The following is a 22,370-nucleotide window of genomic DNA, read 5'->3' as shown; positions in this document are numbered from 1 at the left end:
ATGTTGTTTTAAATGAATGAATATAAACAAATGTACGAGGATTGTGTATCAGCTTAATTTTTGTCTCGAAATATGACGTTTTTGTTATTTTGATATATATTTCCTAATTAATCAGATTTATACGCAGCTCAAACAAACTTCTTAAAATAGGATTTGCCACATTGTCGGTGGGAGAAGCAAACATTTTACGCTAAGTCAGCTAAAGAGTACGTCATTTATTCATTCACTCGGTATCCGTTTGTTTAACTTGACTCTTGATTGCTTTGGTCTTGACCAACAGGGTGAAAGTTGAAAGTTCACTCAAAATTCTGAAAACAGGAGACACGTGTAGTTTGAAAAGTCGTGAGTTTGAGCTAATTTTGCACAGGTTGGTTGTTTTTTTATTAAACAAGTAAACGGTCGATTTATTGACCATTTTCTTGCATGCAGACAAGTGACATCGCATGTATTAGCTTCTATTGACGGTAGCACAACATGCTATGAGGTTAGTTCTCGTTAGCTTTAAAGTTTAACTGTCTATTAAGATAGACAGATAAGACAGATATTTACACATGAGCATGAACAACTCTGAACATTACAAACGCATAAAATTGTGAATGTTCTCATACCATGAATGAGGCTTAGCAGTAAGTTTGTGCAATTATATTCAGTATCCCTCGTGCATTAGCATAGATTTGGGTCAAAGAAGCAAGAGTAACGTTACGTTTAAATCTTTTACCCCAAGCCCGGTAATTGTTTTTTTTTTTTTTTTTCAGAATAAAGAATCTCCAGACCATCTGAATGAAAACAATAGAGTCCGCTAAATTTTATTTAATTTCGAAATCAGTCTCGGAATTTTTCAATTAATCACATTTATAGGCATTTAAACGTCTCAAAATATGCTTTGCTACATTGTCAGTGGTGAGTGACACCGAGCTGACGAATATTTAACGCTAAGGCAGCATTTGCGACATTTGATCATCGTTTTATCCAGGTAACGTTAATCAGCAGGCATCCATCTTTGTTTTGAACGCATCCTGGGAAACTAATTATTACTATTATCATTTTTTTACGTTACTTTGGGGTTTCTAGAGAGAGCCAAGAGAGACAATGATTTGTGCAATGAAACTGTCTTCTGGGCTTTAAAAAAAATCACCCAGGATAATTTAGTAAATTTTAAAGAAACCAAAAGTTTGGCATAAATGCATGCTGATACATGAGGGCTACACAGTTGAGGTATAATGGAAAAAGCTCTAAATTAACTCATGTCAAACACACAGCCGTTGTAGGTTAGGCTAATGCAGAAACCCCTTCTCTGTATAAAGCTGTAAAGTTCAACAGCAGCATAAATTGCATTTTCCAAACTGAGCATACAAAAATACATGTGTTTTCACTCTTTAGATAATGTTTAGGTTTCATGTTATTATGGACCATATTTGTTCTCTTCTTGTCTCCTCAGGACTGTGCAGCTGTAGTCCCAGCTGCAGCAATGGCTGCCATCTACTCCGGTATTCATCTAAAACTGAAGAGTCCTCAGACCCCATGGGAGGACAAGCTGAAGCTGGCACGTTTTGCCTGGATCTCCTCCCAGTGCCTGCTGCCCAATAAGGAACAGGTAACATCTAAAGTTGTGTTACAAGAGGCTTTTCACTTGTTTAATGCATTCTGCTAATAATTTCACTTAATGAAAATTTCACCAAATGTCAGGCAAGGTATAATTGAAAAAAATAGTTAATGAGCATCATGTTAAAACAGTATTGAAGTGTACCATCTATTTATACCTCTATCCTTGGCATCTTACCCACTTTAGGTGCTGTTAGACTGGTGTACCCATGCTTTGACGGGCTGGTATAATCAGAAGGTGGAGTTTTCTCATGATGTTTTGGAAGGACTGTGGTGTTACCTTGATGACCTGCTTCACAGCCGGAGGCTCCACTCACTTCTTAGGCAGGGAAAGAGCATCAGCCTGAGGCTAAGCATGGCACAGGTGCATAAAAAACACGAGGATTAGACTGCAAAAAAGTGGTATACTCTAATGTGACAACCATGATTTGGCATGTTCTTCCTCTGTTTGTCCACCAGGGGTGGGCGATGTAGACTTAGTACAGCAGTGGTCGCCTAACCCTGGTCCTTAGGGTCCCCCTGCCCTCCTTCTTTTTCAACTATCCCTACCCACTGCTGATTACCTGGATCAGCTGTGTTCAGTCGATCGGAACATATCAATTTACTTTGTCTTCCCCAACCCAGCCCTAATCTAAGATATTATGCTCAAGCTTCCGAACATTTCAAATTTGTGACCGGAAAGCAAAGTTTGTGAATGTAAAAGACTTTTTGGGCAAAAGTAGGTAGAGAAAATATAACAATAATGAAATATCCCTATCTCTGGTAGTGTCAGTGTTTGTGTCCTTTGTCATAGGGTAAAGGGAGTCTAAATATCCTACTTGCTGTTGGTCCAACATATGCCACGAGCGTGTCACACTCATATTTTGGTGTTTTTGCTTTTTAGCGTCAAAACAATTTGATTACCTTTTTTTTATTTTTTTGTCCTTTCGGCTTATCCCGTGAGTTCAGGGTTGCCACAGCGGATCATGGTCCGCATGTTGATTTGGCACAGTTTTTACACCGGGTGCCCTTCCTGACACAACCCTCCCCAATTTCTACCGGGCTTGGACCGGCACTTAACCCGTGGTTAATTACGAGTTTCTGACACAGCTCGCAAATTACGGTGTGTGTTTAGCATCTGATATGTTGCCAAACCATTTTTTAAACAACAGAGGAAGCAGTTTTTTCAGAACTCCTTCTTACACTCTTACTAACTGCAAGCTTGTTCTTTCACCATGTTTGCTCTGTTTGGTGGAGCAGTGGGGGACACACTGCTGTACATTTGGAAACACATCATTATCAGAATATGAATAATTCTTTCTATTGAAAGGAACTTTATTGGTATATCATGTATAATATGACATGGATATGGCACAGCCCTATAATTTCTGCATAATCTAGAGAGTGTTTTTATATTGATCGACACCCTTTTTCTCTGTTTGCCTCTAGCTGCTGCTTGACCGTCTCCAGGAAAATGCACAAGTTGACTCTAAGTCATCCGTGTGTTTGTCCACCATCTTGAGTGTGTGTCAGGGGGTTCTGTTTTCCCCTGTGCTTTCATCTGTATTCACCACCAAGTATGAGCTCATGGTGGATCTGCTGGCCAAGATCTGTTCTCTGTCAAGCTCTGTGCTACAGCGGCCATCACTCACAGGGCCAGTAATGACTGAGTCTGTCAGATGTCAAGATGAGATGATGACTGAGTGTCTTCAACCTGAACCTGTGTTTAACTTAGACACTTCCCCAGATCATCCAGTGTTGGATCCTTATCAATCCTCTTCAAAACCAGTGGAAAAACATAAGTCATCTAATTTGTTTGAGGTGTTGCTTCAGGTCTTGTCATGTTATTTGTCAGTTCAGCGACAACAAGCCAACCCAAATAGAGTCATTACTGTGGTTACCAACCAGCTGATTCAGCCGTTGGTGCTACTTAGACACCTGCTGACCTCTGGGGAATTTGGACCATCTCAAACACATCTGCGTCAGCAACTGTGCAAAGACATTCGTGTTAAGATAGACTCCATCCTTCAGTTAGCTTTCTTCCCACCTGAGCACTTGACCTCCTACAAGGAGGAGCTCCTTCCATCCAAAGAGGATTCTGGGAAGCGTAATTCTGGAGGGACAAAGGGCCAGTTGAAGCCAGTCAGTGCCATACTTTCTAAACTGAGTGCTGAGGGCTATTGCGAGGTGCCCTTAAAATACCCTGTAAAGTCCAACACGTTGTCGTTGCTGTTCAAATTTTTTCTGGAAAGTTATGGAAAAGGAACCGGGGAAAGGGAGGAAGAGCAGAGGATTCTGTGTTTCTATTTTCTCATCAGATTGGTCCCTGCCTTAGATCTCAATATCAATGAACACTCAGTTTCACCTGCCAAAGCAGACCAGTCGGTCTCTGTGTCACCTGGGCAGCACTGTTTCCCACAGAGCTGGAGCCTGGCCCTGTTGTCTCTGGAGGCCCTGCTAAGTCAGGCTCTCGCAGCTGATATATATAACGTAGCAGCAGACAGGATACGACACGGAGAGGTCCAGCTGAGCTTTTACAGAGCTCTGGCACAAATGCTGTTCAACGAGGCTCAGCCAAGGTAACATTCCACACCTGTGCTTAAAGTGTCATCTAATCATACGATGTAAAAATGGAGTTGTATCTTGCCTTTCAGTATTCCAGCGTGGTACCGCTGTTTGAAGGTGCTATTGAGTCTCAACCATCTGATTCTGGAACCGGACCTGGACCAGCTATTATCTTCAGCCTGGGTTAATTCTGAATGCATGGAAGCACGAGTGCAGAAAGCCAGACAGGTCCTGATTTTGTCACTGGAAAAATGAATAGTAAAGTTAAAATTGGGGATCAAATACAGAAATAAATTGTTGTTTATTGCAAATAAATGTTTAAAGGAGATATGTGTTGACTCAGAGAAAATGTTTTATCCCAACAGCTCATGGTGTGCAGTCTGTTCCAGACCTATACTAAGCTCCGGCAACTCCCGCGCCTACTCTCTGAGCTCCTGTCTGTGATCTGTCAGCCAGCTCTGGAGGAACTCCGACCTCCTCTACTGTCTGAGGGGGTCTCCACCTGCCTTAGAACTTGTCTTCTCGACACACCACCATTTCAGGGCCTAGAGATCTGCTCATTAGTGTTGGAGAGTGTCAGGAAATATATACTCCCAGACCTAGTGGCAATTGCTGGAGGAGGAGAAGATGAGAAGGGAGGTGTTAAAGTGGACCAAGATTCGTCTCTGAAGCTCTTCTCCCTTAGCCAGCTCCTTCATGCTGTTTTATTTAGTCTGAAGACCCTAGACAATGCTTCTCCTCTTCCTTTAGTGAGACGGACTCAAAGTCTGATGGAGGAGATGCAGCAGTTAGTGAAGGATTTACTACAGGTGTTGTCAATAGCGAAGGAGTCCATTAAAACAAACATAAGCTCATTTCAAAAGACCCCAAAGAAGGGCAGAAGGAATTTGTCCCTCAGAGAACCAGAGAAGTCTAAAATAAGAGTACTCTGGCAACAAAAAACCCAGGACGCTGCTCTTCTCCTCAGGTACACCTGCGTGGAAGTGGATACATGTTTTGCTATTCATTGCAGTAAATACACATCTCTGGATACATCCCAGATTCCACCTGAAAGTCAGTATAAAGACCAGGCTCTTCTGAATGCTCAAGCCCTGTCCTACATTCACAGTCTTGTATCCGCTGACATTTTACCAGTAAATCTCCATCCGTCGCCCTCCTGCAGCCCCATGAGCTCTTTGCTGCTCAAATGCCTGACTTTACAACAGATGAAGAAGGTTTTGCTAGATGGCACCTTACTCAGTGAATCCAGCACTGCAGCGTGGCTAAACAAGGCAGCACAGTCTATTGTAGCTCAATCAGCGCTTGAGGGAAGTCTGTATGGAGAGCAGGTGTGGGATGGGCAGATATGCAGCGTGAATGCCAACTCCTACCGTGTTGCCCACTGGCATCTTGTCACAATCAATTTGCCTTTGATTGCTCCCTACCTGAGCAAGGAAGACACGCGCTGCATCTCAGACCTTCTCGTCAGTTCACTCCTCACAAGGCAGACAGAGAAAGAAAAGGACAGGCCCCTCTGTCTGACAGTCTCCCTTATATCTACCCAGCTTCTCCAAAGCCGAATCTTTGATGAGCTGACTTCGCTTTTCTCTGCCACAGTTTGTTCACTCACCCGAAGGATTAATGGGGTTCTTGTGGAAGCACACGCAACCAAGAGTTTCCCTGTGCTTTTGAAGTCTCAAGAGAAAGACCTTGATGACAATCTGCCCCTGTCCACACTAGGGGATAAAGAGGCCATAGTTGAGGATATATTGGAATCCTCTAAGACTGGAAAAGTGTTTGTGTTGTTGAGTAGTGCTCAGACCAATGAACTTGTGAATTTACTCCAAATCCTAACAGACTTAAACCCAGATGCAATGACCTCTGAACAACTGTCCTCCATTTTTCTGCTTCTTCTATTCATGCTCACCTCCACCTCCAGTCAGTCAAACCCGGAGGCTGAAGATCGTTCTTACTCTGGAGCCGGTGCTGTTTTCCAGAACAAGCTGCTCGGGATTCTGACTTGTCTGCTGGAGAGTAAAAACTTCCAAAGTGTGTTGAAACTCATCCATGGTGGTACTCTGCTGCAGGCTGTCACGTCTTCTCTCCTCTGGCATAACAACAGTGGAAGATTTCGAACCATGTGCAGCCCTGATTGGTTGGATTTGATCAAAGCAGTTCGTGGCTTCATCGGGTCGTTGGTGCAGTTGATTATAAACAGAAACAGCAGCGTGCGACTCAACCTGGACCAGTTTGCCTCCTTTCTCACCAGTAAGGAAATAACAAGCAGGCAAATTATTGCAGCCAGTTCAGCAGCTGTTACAGGGAAACCAGATTCAGGGGCCTCCATTCGGTCTATTCATCTTCTGCTGGCATCCCTGACTTCGTTCTCCCAGGCAATGACCTCTAATCTGGGAAAGAGTAAACAAATAGATCAAACCTTGACCCAAATGCTCCGAAGAACTACTGAATCACTGGGACCAACTGTTGAGCTTGTCTTAAGGCCGCAGACTGTCAATGAGCTGGTTGTCCAGCCAGCCAGCATCCTCGGACAAGCTTTTATGGTGGAAGTTGTTACAGTCATGCTGCACTGTGAACTGTCTTCACTATCTGTGGAGAATGAGAACAAGCTTGTCCTGAGCCACATGGTTCTGTATCAGGTCTACTGCAAGCAGATTCTTAGAGAAATGAGCTCTGCGCCCAGGCCCATGGACTTCCTGGTGTCCTCTCTCAATTTCCTGTCGGCTTTCTACGAAGCGGCGGAGAAGACAAGAGGAGACAAGGACGAGAAAGTAGGAAATGAGCTGGATGAGCTGTACGTTCAGATACTGCAGAGTGTGAACAGACTACTGACAGGTACAGGAGCATTTACTGAGAACAAACCTTTATTTGTGCAATTCGTGCTTCTTGCACATACATGAATAAGTGTAATACTCTTTGTTTATGCCACGCTATTTGTTAATAGATTTTGTAATTTGTTTAAAAACTTTTTTTGATACTTTGGATTGTAAGAATTAAAACCTTACTCTCATCACATAGCACCTAAGGGCAACTTCATGTGAATGTATAGTGATTAAATATTAATAAGATATATTATTACATATTATGTTGTGTTCACACTTAATGCTTATTGAAGTTATTGTCATTATATGTTTAAATTACTCCTTGTTATGCTGAATGTAACACTCCTATTTTACCTTCAGCTTCCTGGCTGTCCTCAAATGACGTCAGTGAGCTGGAGTCACCATTGCAGGAGCTGCTATGCCACCTTGTGGAGAAAAGTACTACAGGCCGGTTTAACCTGCTGCTCCTAATGGTCAAAGAAGGACTAGATGTGTGCAAGCTGAGGGCTGGAAACTTCAGGGTGAGGCCCAGATTAATCCTTTTTTGTGTTTGAGACTTCACAAGCTGTGGAAAGGCTGTAAATGTATTTTAAATTTTTGTGGATGACATTAAATAAATGGCAAACTTATTCTTTGTCCGTTCTCCAGGAGGTGCTGTCTACTGTAACCATCATAAGACTGTTGTCCTCTTGTCGGTTACCTGATCCCTGCTCTAAAGCTCTGTGGTTCAGTGCACCACAGATTATATCTGCTATGGTGGTGAGGAAAAACCTTATCATAACTCATTCACAAACTCAAGCACAAAGTCACATGCAACCAACTCAGGAAATTATTAAGGATTACAAGGAGTTTTTTTGCTTCATATATGCAATGATATTGGAGGGGTGTCAACACAACAAACTCAGCAGTCAGTGCTGGTATTATTATTATTATTAATGTTATTATTATTATTGACATGGGTCTGTAGAACACACCCCTCTGAGGTCTCAGTCAAAGAAAAGGAATGACTCTTTTTAAAATGTCTATCATTACATCGTGTTAATCCCGTAACTGAAATATTTGCTTAGTTAAACATTGCACTGCGGTGTGAAGGAAAATGGCCCAGTACCATACTGGGATTATTTCTCAGCGGGTTTTAAGCCATCAGTAGTGATGCTCTGGGAGTCCGTTGCAGTACATGTAACAGATGTCCTGCGTGATTCGGCAGCCAGATGACATGCAGTCTGCTGATTTCCACTGGAATGCCTGTTCATTGAAATGTCCAGTGAGGTGTCTCTGGTCAATGTGTTCTCCATCAGGCCCGCTGGGTGGAGCAGACAGGCAACTCAGCAGTGTGTTTAACCATAGTGCACAGACACACACACATTTATTTTAATATGGCAAACATGCTGTTCTTTCCTGTTACCCACACCCACTGTATCTATATGTCACCTGTCTAATCTTTCCTTAAGTCCTAAATGATCAAACTGTAATGGCTGTGAATTATTTATAAAAGCAAGGCCTTGATGGTTTTACAAGTATGCAGTTCTTGAAAAGCTTTTGAAATATTGCTTTACGATTAGGCGTAAAAATTAATAATAAAACCCTCATGTCTACGGTGAATAAAGTCCTGTTGGCATTGTCAGTGGCATTTTTTGGCATAAATTACTTCTGTAAATCGGAGTTGTTATCACACTTATAGAGAACATTTGCTCTCGTTGTGTCTGAATGCATTTGTCTCTCTGACTGTGTGTGTGTGTGTGTGTGTGTGTGTGTCATCTCTTTGTGTTACAGTTCTTGGTAAGATCATCTAGTCAGGACTCCTCTCTGACCCGTCCTTTTACCATCCCGACAGTGATGTCACTGACATCGCTGCTGCGCCAGGGGGAGGGCCTCCTCACCAACCCTCATCATGTGATCTTGGCCCTCGGAGCACTGCACTCTGTGCCCCTCGACCACTTGACCCCACTCGTCTACCAATCAGCATTTTTGGCTGTTCATGAGGGTCTGTTTGCCATCATCCAGTGTCATCCTCAGGTAGGAAGAAGCAAGAGGGAGAATGACTCGAGGCGGAAATGTGTAAATTAATGAGGACGAATAAAAAAATATTTTAAAAAGTGTGTAACATAAAGTGATATTTTTAAACGTTAAAAATTATAAACGCATCAATTATAGCAAAATGGTGTAAGTGAAATAGGTGAAAACCCCCAAGTGTATTAGACGGCATATATTATGACATTACATGCAGATATGTTCTTGCAGGCCACACATGCACAAAATATTAGACTTTTATTGTGTAAACTGTATTAACTTGTGTCTTATCTAGAACTGGACTAACAATTAAATTAGAACATAGTTGTGATTAAGCTTCTTTATCTGCAGTGCAAGCAGCACACAAGATAAGGAACGTAGGCAGCCAAACAATCTGAGGCAGTCGTGTTGATTTCACAGAGCCGTCTAATGAACATTTTATGTCTTTTATGACAGGAAACACAAAATTAAAGCTATTTTACAATGTTGCAGTTGTTGGAATACAGCAAGGGGAAAACACGGGGGAAAATACTGATACAAAGTCGGGTTTGAATCTGTGGTGCTTCTGCTATGAGGTGGCACTGAGCTACTGAGGATCATCAATACCCCCAGATCACATATCTACGATAGCAACAACCACTACATAGTTTTAACATCTGTTTCATATGGGCTTTAGTTTTGAATGTAAATCTACTTTAATGCTTTTAAACTTCCCTTTGAATTTCCTATTTTTGAATATGTGTCTGCCTCTAGCTGAAAAACTTTTCATCATTAGGAGTTGAGATGATATCATCTGGAGGAGCTCTGGAAAAGCAGGTTGACCATAGTGTGAGCAACAAGATGACATAACTGAACTGTTATTATTCCAAGTGATGTCATGTGGAGGCATTTTCCAGCTAGAAGCAGAGAGAGATTTGAACATAGGGCAAACAGAGGGAAGTTTAATGCCATTCAGTTACATGTTCTACTCAAACTAGAGCCAAAAGATGCAAGTTTAATATCTGTGAAAGAGTCCTTTAACTGGACTCAAGTGCATGTTTCTTTATGACGTGAGATACAGTTTAATTTTCAGTGCACTTTAAGACTTTACAAGCAGTAGTGAGCATTTTTTTTGGATTGTTTGGCTGAACAGGGATGCTACTCAGAGCTGAGACACCATCAACTGATGGCAGTGCAGTACAAGGAAGAGCAGTAGTAGTAGCCGTTGAAATATTATAAATATTCTTTGATGACCCTGGATGTGCTAGTTTTTGTCTAAAATTATTAGCAAAAGAATTAGGTCTTTTAAAAGAAATTTTCACTGCTCAGTAAATCAGTGTTGTCATACATGACATTATTATCAAAGCCATGAGCGTTAGATTAATCATTTATTTGTTTCTAGATGATATGCATTTCTAAAGGAGACAAAAGTGAAATTGCTTTTATTTACCTTTTTTTATTTACGTTGTCAAAGAATTTCTAACTCCATGATTTCCCTCCTCCTGTGAAAGCAAACATTCGCCCTGGTTTAAAGGTCATTGCTTGTTGTATGTCTAGGCAGCATGTTTGGTGGCATGATGTAAAGAAAAAGCAGTGTGTGTCTTAAACGTACAAGATGTTACTTTAAACCGAAGGATATTGCAACTCAGCAGTCGTGCAGCAGCGGCACGAAAACCACAAAACCTTCAATTTGTTAGCTGTAACTGAACGTTTGCCCAAAGTGCAGAATTTATTTTTTTTTCCTATACCAGCAAGACAAATTACTAGAAATTGTAAACTACTGAATGGCAATCCACCTCCCAGCCTACACATGGCCTTGTGTTTTGTCTTAACGTGATAATTTTTCAGTTTCACACTCAGGAGAATGTTGACAGTTTTTGGTTCAGAGGCAGTGACAGAAACGGCACAGCTGCACTGAATTAAACAGGGCAGGAACCAGCTAAGTGATATCAGATGTTAGTGAGGACAAAAGACAGGAGAAAGGAGACCAGCACAGAGAGGAGGAGGAGGGAGGTAAAGCTGAGACGGGTGTGGATAATGGAACAAAGACTTAAATTTATAGGAGAAGAGAAAGTAATAAGACGTAAGTGACAAAAGAGCAGGGGGAAGAAGCAGGAGATGGAGGACAACGATGTGTGATACGTGAGTCTCAGGACCATGTAGGAAAGGAGTGAACAGGGGAGAGGAGGTGTGATAGGACCGAGGATGCCAAGAGTTTGGCATGGAGTGAGTTCAAGCCAATGGAAACCATTACCAGAGGTGGTGACATCATCCTCCTCTCATTTGTATTCTCTTTCTGTCGACTGTTGGCCTCGAGTGGAGGGAGCAGTGTGCACAGTGTGGGAATCCAAGTTTTACACCACTTATTCAGCGAACTTTTAAGTTTGTGCTTCCAGAAGCTCCAATTATGTGATGTTTTAATTTAAAACATCAACTTAATTTAAATTCTAACCACTGAAATATAATTTGCATGCACCTTAGGTCCTAATAGGTTTAAAAAAAAAACATAAGACATAAAACTATCATTCTAAAATATACTGTTCTCCATCTCATGTATTTAGTTAGTTCAATCTTCAATTCATTAGGCCGCGTTCCCTTTGGCGGGGTTTGAACGTGAAGGCCCCACTGACAATCTGAGCGGAGGACTCGTGAAAAGTGCTAATTTTATGTTCACAGCATCCAAAGGAACTGATGGAAGACAGATGGCAATCTGGGCTTTGTGTAAACATGGATTTAGGGAAATCTGAACAACTCTGACTGCATAAAATATGGTGGATATTTTTAAAATACAAAATTAGTCAAAAAAGGACCATGATACCAGGATCTTTTAAGACCTGTATTAACAGGAGGATTTGTTTATAGGACGCTTTAAGACACAGTTGAAAAATGTTGAATATAAGAAGTAAAGTATGTCGTGTGCCTCATTTTCCACATATGTCCCTGTAATTTAACCTACACAAATGATAAAATCGCCACCAGAATTGAAATAAAACTATTGTTCTCTTTTGATAGAATATAGTTGATCAACATACAAAAAAAATCTTCTGTGTCAGAGCTGTGAATAGGCAGAAATATACTGTGAAATCAGTTGCATATCCTGACAAGTACATGTGCCAAATCTACGCATTAAATAGCTGAATATAGAGATGCTGTTTTGATTAGTACCAAATATTACATGACGTTCATTTTGTCTGTCCAGGTGACGCTGAACGCAGCTCCGTCATTCCTAAACGTCTTCTATCGTCTGGTGGCATCCGTCATGCAGGAGGGTCGACAGAGAGCACACAGTGACACAGGTAACACTCTCAGGCTCACACAAGAAGACTTGTTGGTTAAAGTGGAGCAAAGGGTATTGGTTTGGGAGAAAATATTCAAAATGTCTCTTTGTGAGTAATGCTAAGTTTTACATCATTGGACAAGCAGGTAGTTGATGGACTGGAGTAGGAAAGTTAACTTAATAAACCTTATTCTCCTGTAAGTAAATTCTTCATACTGTACTTTTAAGTCCAGGTCTGCATTGGGATTTGGTGCCCTTGAAGTTCTTTGCAGTGTAACAATGAATTAGAGCAGTTTAGTAACTAATGGCATCATCTAAACTCAGTCAAGTTAACCTGAGATTTAGTTTATTGCTGCATTCATTTTTAAAGAGATGTCTACTTGCAACTGCTGCTGGAAATGACTGGAACTGACTGAGTGGGTGTAATGCTCAGTCGTATTTCAACACTGCTGCCAGTTTCGGATATTTACTCAATGGTAGCAGCGTCTCTGAAATGTTAAGACACAGAGTGTTTTCAGTCTTGACTCATTTTTCAGTCTGGATCCATTGCAAACTGAAACCTCTACTTGGTCCCTGTGTAGTAGAAACAGGTATATGTTGTTATACACCTATATTTAGCTTTAGATTAGTTCTGTTCTGTGCTCTAATCAAGCTTATTGATAAATTACCATCTATTATCTGTTATTTTTCCAAAATCAAAAGTTACCAAGTGTTTTGAAAGAAAAGCATGAGCAAAGCGCTATAAGTGGAAATTTAGCATTTACCAACAATAAACGGAGAGTAGAATTGTCACCTTTCTGACGTAAAAAACGAGAAATTGTAACCTTGTCAAAGTAGAATTCATGGCAGAGCTGCTGTGTTAGATTCCATTAGATTATACAGATGTGCCTAATAAAGTGGGCGGCAAGTGTATAATGGATTTTTGGGCGTTTGTGCTTTTGTTTGATAATGGACAGTGTCGAGAGACAGGAAACCGGGCCAGGAAAAGAGGGGTGGACTGATTTTGATGCAAGTTTATGAGGAGGAACTTCATTTGCCACTTACAAACAGGTTAATGTCTGATCAGTGTCTGTTTTTTACTGCTGTTTCTAAGGTATGGAGAGTGATGCGTATCTCCAGTGCTCCAGGCTGATAGAGAGGATGTACTCTCACATTGCTGCCACAGCTGACAGCTTCACTACACAGTCAACCTTGATGGTGGCGCAGTACGTCACAGAGCTGCAGAAGGTACACACTCACACACGCTTTGAACCTTCGCTCTGGCCTCATTTTGCCAATATTAGCATTAGAAATTTATTCATTCTGGTGGTTTTACAGTTGGGTGACAGTCTGGTAAAAATGCCAGTCGGCAACACACACAGTCACAAAGTATCATACAAAGTTAACACAGTTCCTCATCTAAACCCATCTGTCTTCCCCTGTGGTCTTCTGTAAGTACGTGTAACATTCTTAACACACTGTAATTTGTAATGCGGATTCAGATTGTGTTTTGAAGCTGTGAGGACAGTGGAGGTGAATAAAAGAAAGAGATGAACACACGCCTGTACATGTATGAATGAGGCGGCAGGAGCTCGGCTGATCCTTTGATCCAGCCCAGTTTGTCTGGTGGTGCATGTTGAGCTGGTGAGATTCATCCGAGCAGAGCGACCGAGGCGCTGATGCTCAGACGCAGAGAAGGGGAAGTATTTTCATTGGCCGGACTGTAAATGTGAACAAACCCCAGGATTACTGTAATTCCACGCTGGATGTTCCCACAGAGCAGTGAGTCACGTCTGGCTTGTGAACACTGCTCCACTTTGCTACCAAGCTGTATTTAACGTGATGCTGCCAATCTGACTCAGCACTTTCCAACAGAGCTGCACAGTGAGAGGAAGACGTAAATGTACTCATACACCCAGACATAAGCACAGACAGACAGAGAGACAGGAGAATGGACAGGCAGACAGAGGGAGTGCAGAAAAGGCCTTTTGGATTCTTTGTCCGAATCGTCTAATAACACGAAACTTGGACTAATATTGTGCTCTTGTGGGGCTTTTGAAAGAGATGGGCCTCCTTTTTAGTCCTAGGTAATTTAGCAGCCTGTGTGTGGGAACAGTTTCAAATAGACTGAAATTAGCTTTTCATGCAGCAGCCAGGTTATTACAATGCCCGAGTAGAGCTGCAGTTGGAAAAGCCTCTTTTTTCTGCCCATTCAATGTGTGACATTAGACACGTCTTAATATTTAAGAACTTTCTCATCACCCCACGTTAAAGCAAAACCACCTGTAAACACTGAAGCAGCTATAACTCCTAAACCACACTATTTAAATAAATACAGTCCTGCTTTAAATCAGGATAGACTGTAAACATGTGATCCACCTAAAGACATTGTCTGTCTAACTGCCTGTAAGTTTGTCTTTTTAGACAAAGAACATTATAGGATTTAAATGAAATGGCTATGAGTTTGATGAAGAGAACATCTGATATGATGATTTTACAATGTCCAGGCAGCTAAAAGCACGTGTTAGACTACAGTGAACTGAGGTTTTCTGTAAACAGGAGAGATTTCAGCAATACCACATGTATCTGTTTCTACAAGGTGCGATGTAGTGAGGCAAGAAATTTGGCGAAAAGCAACGAGCAGATGTAGGTGAGGTTCAACAAGTCGGACTTTCTATTCAATTTAAAGCCTAATTAAAATGGTTAAACCCTGTACTTGAATTAGCAGATCTTGCTTAGAGCAACTAAAACAAACTGTTCATGTATTTATTTATTTATTTATTTCAAATACTTCTGATTGCTATAGTGGTTTGTTTTCTCCAAGTAGGGTCCCTTTTCTTCCTATTGATAATTTCCCATCTCCATCAAATTTGAATGATTTAGCCAAACAAAAGCTAAGCACATAACCACTGCAGCAGGCACAGGTAAACAGACCACATTAATCACAAGATTGCACCTGCGTCCCCCAACAGTTGCTTTTGTCTAATGTAACTTCACATTCTCTCTAACAACGTTGAAGGTGCAGTTATACCATGTGTAGTAATGAATACATGTAGCATATATGCAGTTTGTTCAAAGCAAAACGTATTAAAATAAAGTAAGTGTTTGTAGTTGAGGCTTTAAAGGTTAAAGTGATTCATCACCTTCCAGTGGCCACAAAGTGCTAGTTGCACCTCTACTACAAAACTGGCTATGTACTCCAGAGAAAAACTGAATAAGATGGAAAGCCACTGAGCTCCTGAATAAAGATCCTGGTATTAGGACAGTGTTAGTACCACTGTCACCGCTGCTCCATGTGACATGTGATGTCTTTAAACAAACCCATAATTGGTAGTTTCCTTCATAATGCAAAGCTGTAATTATGATCTCATGGTTTCATCTTATCATTTAACAGGTACGGTTTCCAGCACAGCGCAGTCATGTGATGGTGTGACACCTGTAAACTGGGTTGTAATGTAACAGGGTTGTAAAACCAAACACTATTGTGAAAATTGTCCTGGCTTGTTAGGCAGGGTTCATCAAAAGGTGTTGTTTGACTGTGTGTGTGTGTGTGTGTGTGTGTGTGTGTGTAGAGTTGCACTGTACTGCTTAAATATAATACATTGCTCTCCTTCTGTCACATGGACTGAAAGGAAGTCTATGAACCTCCCTGTTTTCTGCACCGGTGTGAGTGCACGTAGTCCTGATCATATCTGGGTCTATAATTAGTTTGATGCTTGAACCTCAGCATTCATATCAGAGCAACAGTTTAAAAAACAAGATGAGGAAAAGATAACTCTAAATTTTTGTTTGACACTAAAGCGAAAGTTGCTTTCTCATTATGGTAAAACAGAAGCCATCTGTTTTTTGAGCAGTTAAACTTCAATAATGCACAATTTTCACATATTAATATAAGATTTTGTTTTTACAGTGAGTAAAGTGAAGTTGAATGTAAGCCTTAAATCAATAGTCATCTATTCTGCCATATAATTTTTTTGTTTCAAAGTTTTGCCTTCTGCTCCTCAGACGGTAGCAAATTGCCACATAGTTTAAAACTCCCATTAAGAAAGAAGGGAATGTAAAAGTCTGTGTGGTGAATGTGTGAGCAGAGATGACTGGCAGCGGGTGTATGCGGGCAGTAAATCAGTTCCTTGTTTGACCCCAAATTCATCTGATCTTATTTGCCTCTGCAGGTTACTCTGCGGCCAGACATTAAGCTGCATCTAACTGAGGGGATCTTTCGGATTCTGGACCTTTGCATGGAGCGGGATATCAAATTTCTGATGGCCACGCTGCCGATGGGAGTCAGGGAGGTGTTCAACGAGCTGTATGGCAGCTACACCCATTACCACAAAGCTCAGAGACAAGGGGAGGACAAGTACACAGTTTAAACTGTTTGTCTTCTGGTCGTCTTTCTTTAGGCTATTTCTTTGTCATTTCTGATTTTAAATGAATGAATGGGTGTCATCGCAGGGGGCTGGGTTTGCTCCTCAGACACAGTTTTTTTTTTTTTGTTACATTGAATCAAAATGGGAAATTGCCCTGCTGTCCATTTTGTACCTGAACACAACCCAGTATCTAATATAAAAATACAAACAGCAGATAATGGTAGTAGACAATAATGAATAAACAAATCAAGCTGAAAATGATAAATGTATTGCACGAATTAAATAAAATAGCCCGAGGAGGGTTGTAATCAGATCGGAAAACTATGTTTGCTATCGCTTTGCAAGACCGTGCACCATAAACACACAGAGACAGTGTAATGGAGACAGTACAGGTGCTGATCACTATCACCGTGTTTATTATGATTTGAAGGAGCTGGGCCCTGTTCTTCATACGTGGCCTAACAGATCGTTTGAGTAATGGGTGTTATGATTCTGGATCACGTTATCCAGTTATGATGGTTTTTCAAACCCACTTGAGAAGTGGATTAGAAAAGCTGGATTTTATCATCAGAAATAACTATTCACATAGTTGTTGACTAGACCACATTTAGCACCGCTATAAACCACGTCCAGCACATTTCCTACTGGGTTAGTGCTAATGATGAAAGAGACTATTGAAGTTAAATTAATTTCAAATGAAACATTATTTTATGAATGATGTTATCTGACCACTCTAACACACACTGAGAAAGTGTGTGCGCGTACACATTGATGATTGATTGGTTTTTATGGTGCGTGTCATCAGACCAGGTTATTAAATTATTTGGACCCACATACTGTTGGATCGAGTAGAATCATTATTGTGTTTACACCGACTAAACCTGACAACAGACCTGCTCCTACTGTAAGTAGGTTTGGGATTGTCGATCTGTTACAGAGACAACCTGTAAATTGCCGTACAAAGAACAGGGCCTAGTCAATATTAAATGCCGAAAAAACATGGATATATGTGTGAATAGTTGCGATGACTTTGTTTTTGCTGAAACTGAAACTCATTTGACAGTTCATTTTGAACGCACTGTCATCTCAAACCGATTTTATTTCCTTTGCAAATACAAACAGGATTTTGCAGGTGCAGACCCACAGTGTCAGCATTCAGTTGTTTTTCTGCAGTTTTTTTCTTTGGAAGCTGATCAATGTTATGTTTTTGAGACCTATTACAAGACACAAATGAAATAAATAAGTAATAGAAGTGTCCCTGCAAAATATAAGACATTATACAGTGTATTTATAGTATTTCAGATTGATGACAGATGATTTCAGGGAACATCCAGAACGAACAGATTTGTTCTGTAGTGGCACAATTGAGAGATTTAGAAGAATTAACGGCAGTTACCGAATGTCTCATAGTTAGAGAAATTTAGAAATGAATTTGATAAGTTCAGACCGGTCACATGAGTTGCAAACAGACAGACTCTCTTTCTCCTCAGGGAATTGTTTTTATAGAGTACATAAAAAAAAAAAACTTGATGCTGAATTAATATCCTGTTCTCCAAACCATCATCATGGCTGCTAGTGTACTGAGAAATATTTCGGAATTTTTTTATATTTCATCTCAACAGCTTGTATGTTTCAGAAATGAAGGAAAGGTAAGAAATGTTCCTTATGCTCTTTATTCAGGCCTATGTCCTGTATCATGCTCTGTTCTAACACCTGACAGAGTAACATCACCTCCTCTAGGCTGGAATATTCTTTGCTCTTTCTCACATATTTATCACCCAGCACTTTGACTTAAAAAGATTTTTTTTTTTTTTTAGCACCATTCCCTCTGAGTCCATGTCATCAAAACGTGTCTCATTAATCATTTTGGTTCCTCCTATGTGATGACTGATTCTTTTTAATTTGTTACGTGTTGGTTTGCTGATTTCAGACAGAGCTGTTGAAGCAACACACTGATATTTTTTATTTTTTTATCTTGTATGACATGTTTTGTGAATAAAACTTTCCCGCTACAGAGGCAGTTTGAAGATTCTGACTTGGAAATTTTTTACAAACAAACCTTGAAGGTAAAAATGTAACACGGGACCAAAAAAAAAAAAACTGGATTAAAAGCAAAAACAATTCTGCATTTTGTGCCTTAGTGAGTGCAGCACGACAGTGAATGAAAAGTACAGCTGCCAAAACACTAATTCTTTAATGAGTGGAAAGCTCCTCTATTTACTAATGAAGGTATATAAAACCTAATGTAAATCTGTCATTGTGCGACGCCCCTGGTAGAAACACTGTCGCCCCAGTGGCAGGTTTCTTTATGTTTCGATAAATTGAACCGACAGTTGCTCTGTTTCCCTTTGAATAGATTTAATGAGTAGTTGATACAAAGGCTGGCAGTAAGCGACAGCTCAGGGATTTTCATGCTGTAATCGATCATTTAAACTGACGCAAAATAAGTCCCAATCAAATTGAGCATTTTGAAAGTCTACAAAGGTTTACATTATCTCTGCACTGGTTGATGATGATCTGGGGCTTTGACGCACTGAAGATATCGAAACTAGACTCCACATTTAATATATTTATACATATATTTGTCGTTTTTAAAATCCTTTCTTAAAAACGTTTTCTGCCAAATCAGCATATGTAGCTGTAAGAAATAAAGAATATAGTGTAGTAAAATAAATATAAATGTACTCCTGGCCCCTGAATCTGCATGAACGACACATACTTCCTCATATTAGAGGTTTGATCAGAGCTGAAACCTCTCTTCCAGGTGACTTTTATCTCAAGCTTCATGAAAATGCATGGAAATGGAAAGTTGCTTGTCAAATCCCGGTTCTTCAAAGAGCATTTTACCTCAGTAAAAGCTTCACAGATGAGGCAGGAAATAGCTTGAACACGTCTTCGGCACACTGGTTTTTAAAAGCTGAGAGCAACTTTAATCTGAAGGTTAAGCAGGCGAGGACGTGCACCCCTCAGGTAATGACATCGACAAAAGCTAATTGGAGTCAGGAGGTAAAAAACCTGGTGAGCAACCAGTGAAAAAACAAGATTAGTGTGGGTGTGGGTTAAAGCTACTTTGACTCATAAAAACATTCCAACATTTTGAATTAGCTGTTCGCAGGAAGTGTACGCTGATATGAACCGTGTATCGCAAGACAACAGATCTCAGGAGACCTGCGATCAAAAGGTCACGCTGGATAAAAACGTCTGCCAAATGACTAATTGTAAGAGTTGCAGATTTGCATAAAGTTGGAATGGGTTACAGAGTAATGTCAAACTGTTCAGAGATTCCAAGTCCTCAAAGAAAGTGTGTGGAGATGACTTTGTTCTGTAGTTAATCTCCGTTGCAGTGGGGGCCCAGTCAAGTTGACTCCGAAGGTGCAACACAGCATGTTCAATGAGGTAAAAAAGAAGGGTAAAGGCTCGAAACACCTCCATTGATGAGTCAACCATATGCAAAAGGACGCAAAAGGAGGGAGCATCATGATTTGGGGCTTTGCTGCCTCTGGACCTGGACAGTTTCACCACCGAGGGGAAAAGGTGGGAAAACTCCCAGTATTCTAGAGGATAAAGCCAGGGTGACTGTCTGCCAGCTGAGGCTCAGAGGAAGGACAAAGACCCCAATCACTACAGAGTGTGTCTTTTGAGACCTCAGGCCAATAGAGGCCTAAGAATATGGCACAAAGCAGTTCTGTAACAAAGTTTTGTCCAAAATTCCTCCCGAATGTTATGCAGAGCCGAGCCAAAGGTGGTTTGACGAGTTCTTATGTGAATCCAATCCTGTGAAACCCACTGCATTGGTGTGTTCAGTAAATATATAGAATAGATTTGTGTGTTATTGGCTTAAGCTCATTGTGCTTCAATTGATGCAGAAAACACACCAGAATTTCTCTTGACTTTGTATTTTAATCTGGTGTTCAAACTACAGGCTTTTCATTTAATACGTGAGAAAAATTGACAACAGTTGATAAACTCATGTCGGCTAGAACACACACACTGAACTATTAATTGTGAAAGCAATTGACATGGTTCTTCTCTATCAATCTAACAAGCAGTTGCTCGGAAATATTCTACACATTTACACATTCATCCTTGTGTCAAACCTAAAGACAAAATACCAGAGACAAAATGTGGGGCGACTGTGGCGCGGGAAGGTAGAGCAGTTGTCCACCAAATCTCACAGTTCAATCCCCGGCTCCTCCGGTCACACGTCAAAGTGTAGACACTTGTCAAAGACTGACACTGTCAAAGCAAGACACTCCGTGTGTGTGTGTGTGTGTGATTGTGAGTGCGAATGGGTGAATAAGAAGCAGTGTAATGTGCTTTGAGTGCCAAAAGTGCGACATTGTCCAGAGCAGACTATTTACTAGTTCTTCCTGTTAGTCTGCATTGCAGCATCCTGCCAGCTAATGTCGAAACACCTGTTTTTAATGAATTCTTTATGCTTCAGTTCTCAGGCCTCTTGTGTGACAGCTTCTTTAGACTCAATAGCCATTGTAGATCCACTCAGCGATAGTAACCCCCCCCCTCCCATTTTAACCACATTTAACCAACTTAAATAAATAAAGGTTATTTTAATGCTGCCATCAGCCCGTGATTAATTCTTTGTACTGCACAACGTATTTAAATGGTTTTGAACATTAATTTGTGACCCTCAACACAGTTATTTAGGACATCGGAGGCAAAGGGCAAGAGATACACCAGCACTTCTATCTCCAGCTTCAGTTTGACTTCCATCCGTCCCCGCTCTAACACCAGTGTAGGTAATGTAAGCAGCCTCTCCTCAGGCCACCGTAGCAGATGCAGCAATGAATAAATGTGTGTGTGAGAGCATGTGTGTTTAATACTACTGGGACGTGCTCTGGAAGAACGGCACAAAGTGTGTATTGATAGCATTTCATATTTGGACTGTGGAGCATTTTGGCCCTGCGGTCAAAATCACATTTTTGTCACCAGTAAAATGAAAAATGTCAGCAGCGGATTGAAGTCTGAACATGAGTTCGAGTTTAGCCAGAGGTGTTCAGGCTCAGATGTGTCTCACAGAGACTCAATCTGGATGCTACAAACCACAGAAGAAGCTGTTTGAACAATGACAGGTTGACTGTCTGCAGAATGTCTAGTATTTTTAAAGGTTTTCAAAAGAGGATCCATCAACTACAAGATTAGGTGACAGTTAATACTTTTTTTTCTTTTTTGGAATTTGAAATGTGCTGAATTGTTGGATTTCTGTTCATACAGAAATTTGGCACAAATATTTTTTGCCAAAATTAGAACAGCTTTTGCTTATTTCACATAAGAGGTTTTCTGTGTATAAATGAGGGTTGGAGCAGGATGACGTTTTCCTCTTTCCCAGTTATAATTTAATACCATTTGCATGTTGCGAGGTGGTCTCCTTACACTCATTAGCAATTCAACCTGATCTAACTACACCCACACAGTCCTAAAACACATAAGCAGAGTTTTCCAATGTTAACGTCGTAATAAATAACTATATTTTCTCCTCACACTTTGACTGTGAACTAACAGATAATGAAGTTCTGCACAATTCTTCTAGTGTTGTCCCAAATGTTTGTTTTGAGGTGCAGCGTGTGGACCAGTAGGATGCTGATTTAGGAGAGGAAGGAAGGGAGGGAGGGAGGAAGGAGGGTAAGAGATAAGGATGGAAATTTTAAAGGAAATCAGGGGAGAGGAGATGAAAGAGAGAGGGAAATGAAATAAAAGGAGGAGGATGGGAAATTGAAAGAAGAAAATAATTAACTTAACTAATTTAATTCAATTTAAACCTTTTATGTGCTGATT

At 40.7% G+C, this 22,370-nt stretch overlaps 1 protein-coding gene across 2 annotated transcripts; it reads left to right on the top strand.

Moving 5' to 3' along the window:
* Positions 1–275: 275 nt before the first annotated feature.
* urb2 (URB2 ribosome biogenesis homolog) lies at positions 276–18,593 on the top strand. 2 transcript variants are annotated; one of them, XM_067488297.1, is made up of 12 exons: positions 276–367; positions 1,439–1,594; positions 1,790–1,966; positions 3,031–4,160; positions 4,236–4,374; positions 4,512–6,978; positions 7,326–7,486; positions 7,614–7,724; positions 8,739–8,981; positions 12,154–12,250; positions 13,325–13,458; positions 16,383–18,593. In XM_067488297.1, the coding sequence occupies exons 2-12, from the start codon at positions 1,469–1,471 to the stop codon at positions 16,578–16,580; spliced, it is 4,983 nt and encodes a 1,660-aa protein (XP_067344398.1). In that variant the 5' UTR covers positions 276–367; positions 1,439–1,468; the 3' UTR covers positions 16,581–18,593. The 2 variants fall into 2 exon arrangements, with proteins under 2 accessions (XP_067344398.1, XP_067344406.1); XM_067488305.1 differs by having other exon boundaries at positions 360–484.
* Positions 18,594–22,370: the final 3,777 nt, after the last annotated feature.

The sequence above is a fragment of the Channa argus genome, chromosome 2 (assembly GCF_033026475.1).
Source record: "Channa argus isolate prfri chromosome 2, Channa argus male v1.0, whole genome shotgun sequence".
NCBI classification, from domain to species: Eukaryota; Metazoa; Chordata; class Actinopteri; order Anabantiformes; family Channidae; genus Channa; species Channa argus.
The sequence above is the reverse complement of the archived record's forward strand: the minus strand, read 5'-3'. Positions and strand labels throughout refer to the sequence as shown.

Excerpts from the sequence above, each read along its gene's own strand:
- urb2 (XM_067488297.1), top strand. The coding sequence starts at position 1,469 with ATGGCTGCCATCTACTCCGGTATTCATCTAAAACTGAAGAGTCCTCAG. Across the intron at positions 4,161-4,235 it reads TTCAACGAGGCTCAGCCAAG|TATTCCAGCGTGGTACCGCT; the intron begins GTAACATTCCAC and ends CTTGCCTTTCAG. Across the intron at positions 6,979-7,325 it reads TGTGAACAGACTACTGACAG|CTTCCTGGCTGTCCTCAAAT; the intron begins GTACAGGAGCAT and ends TTTTACCTTCAG.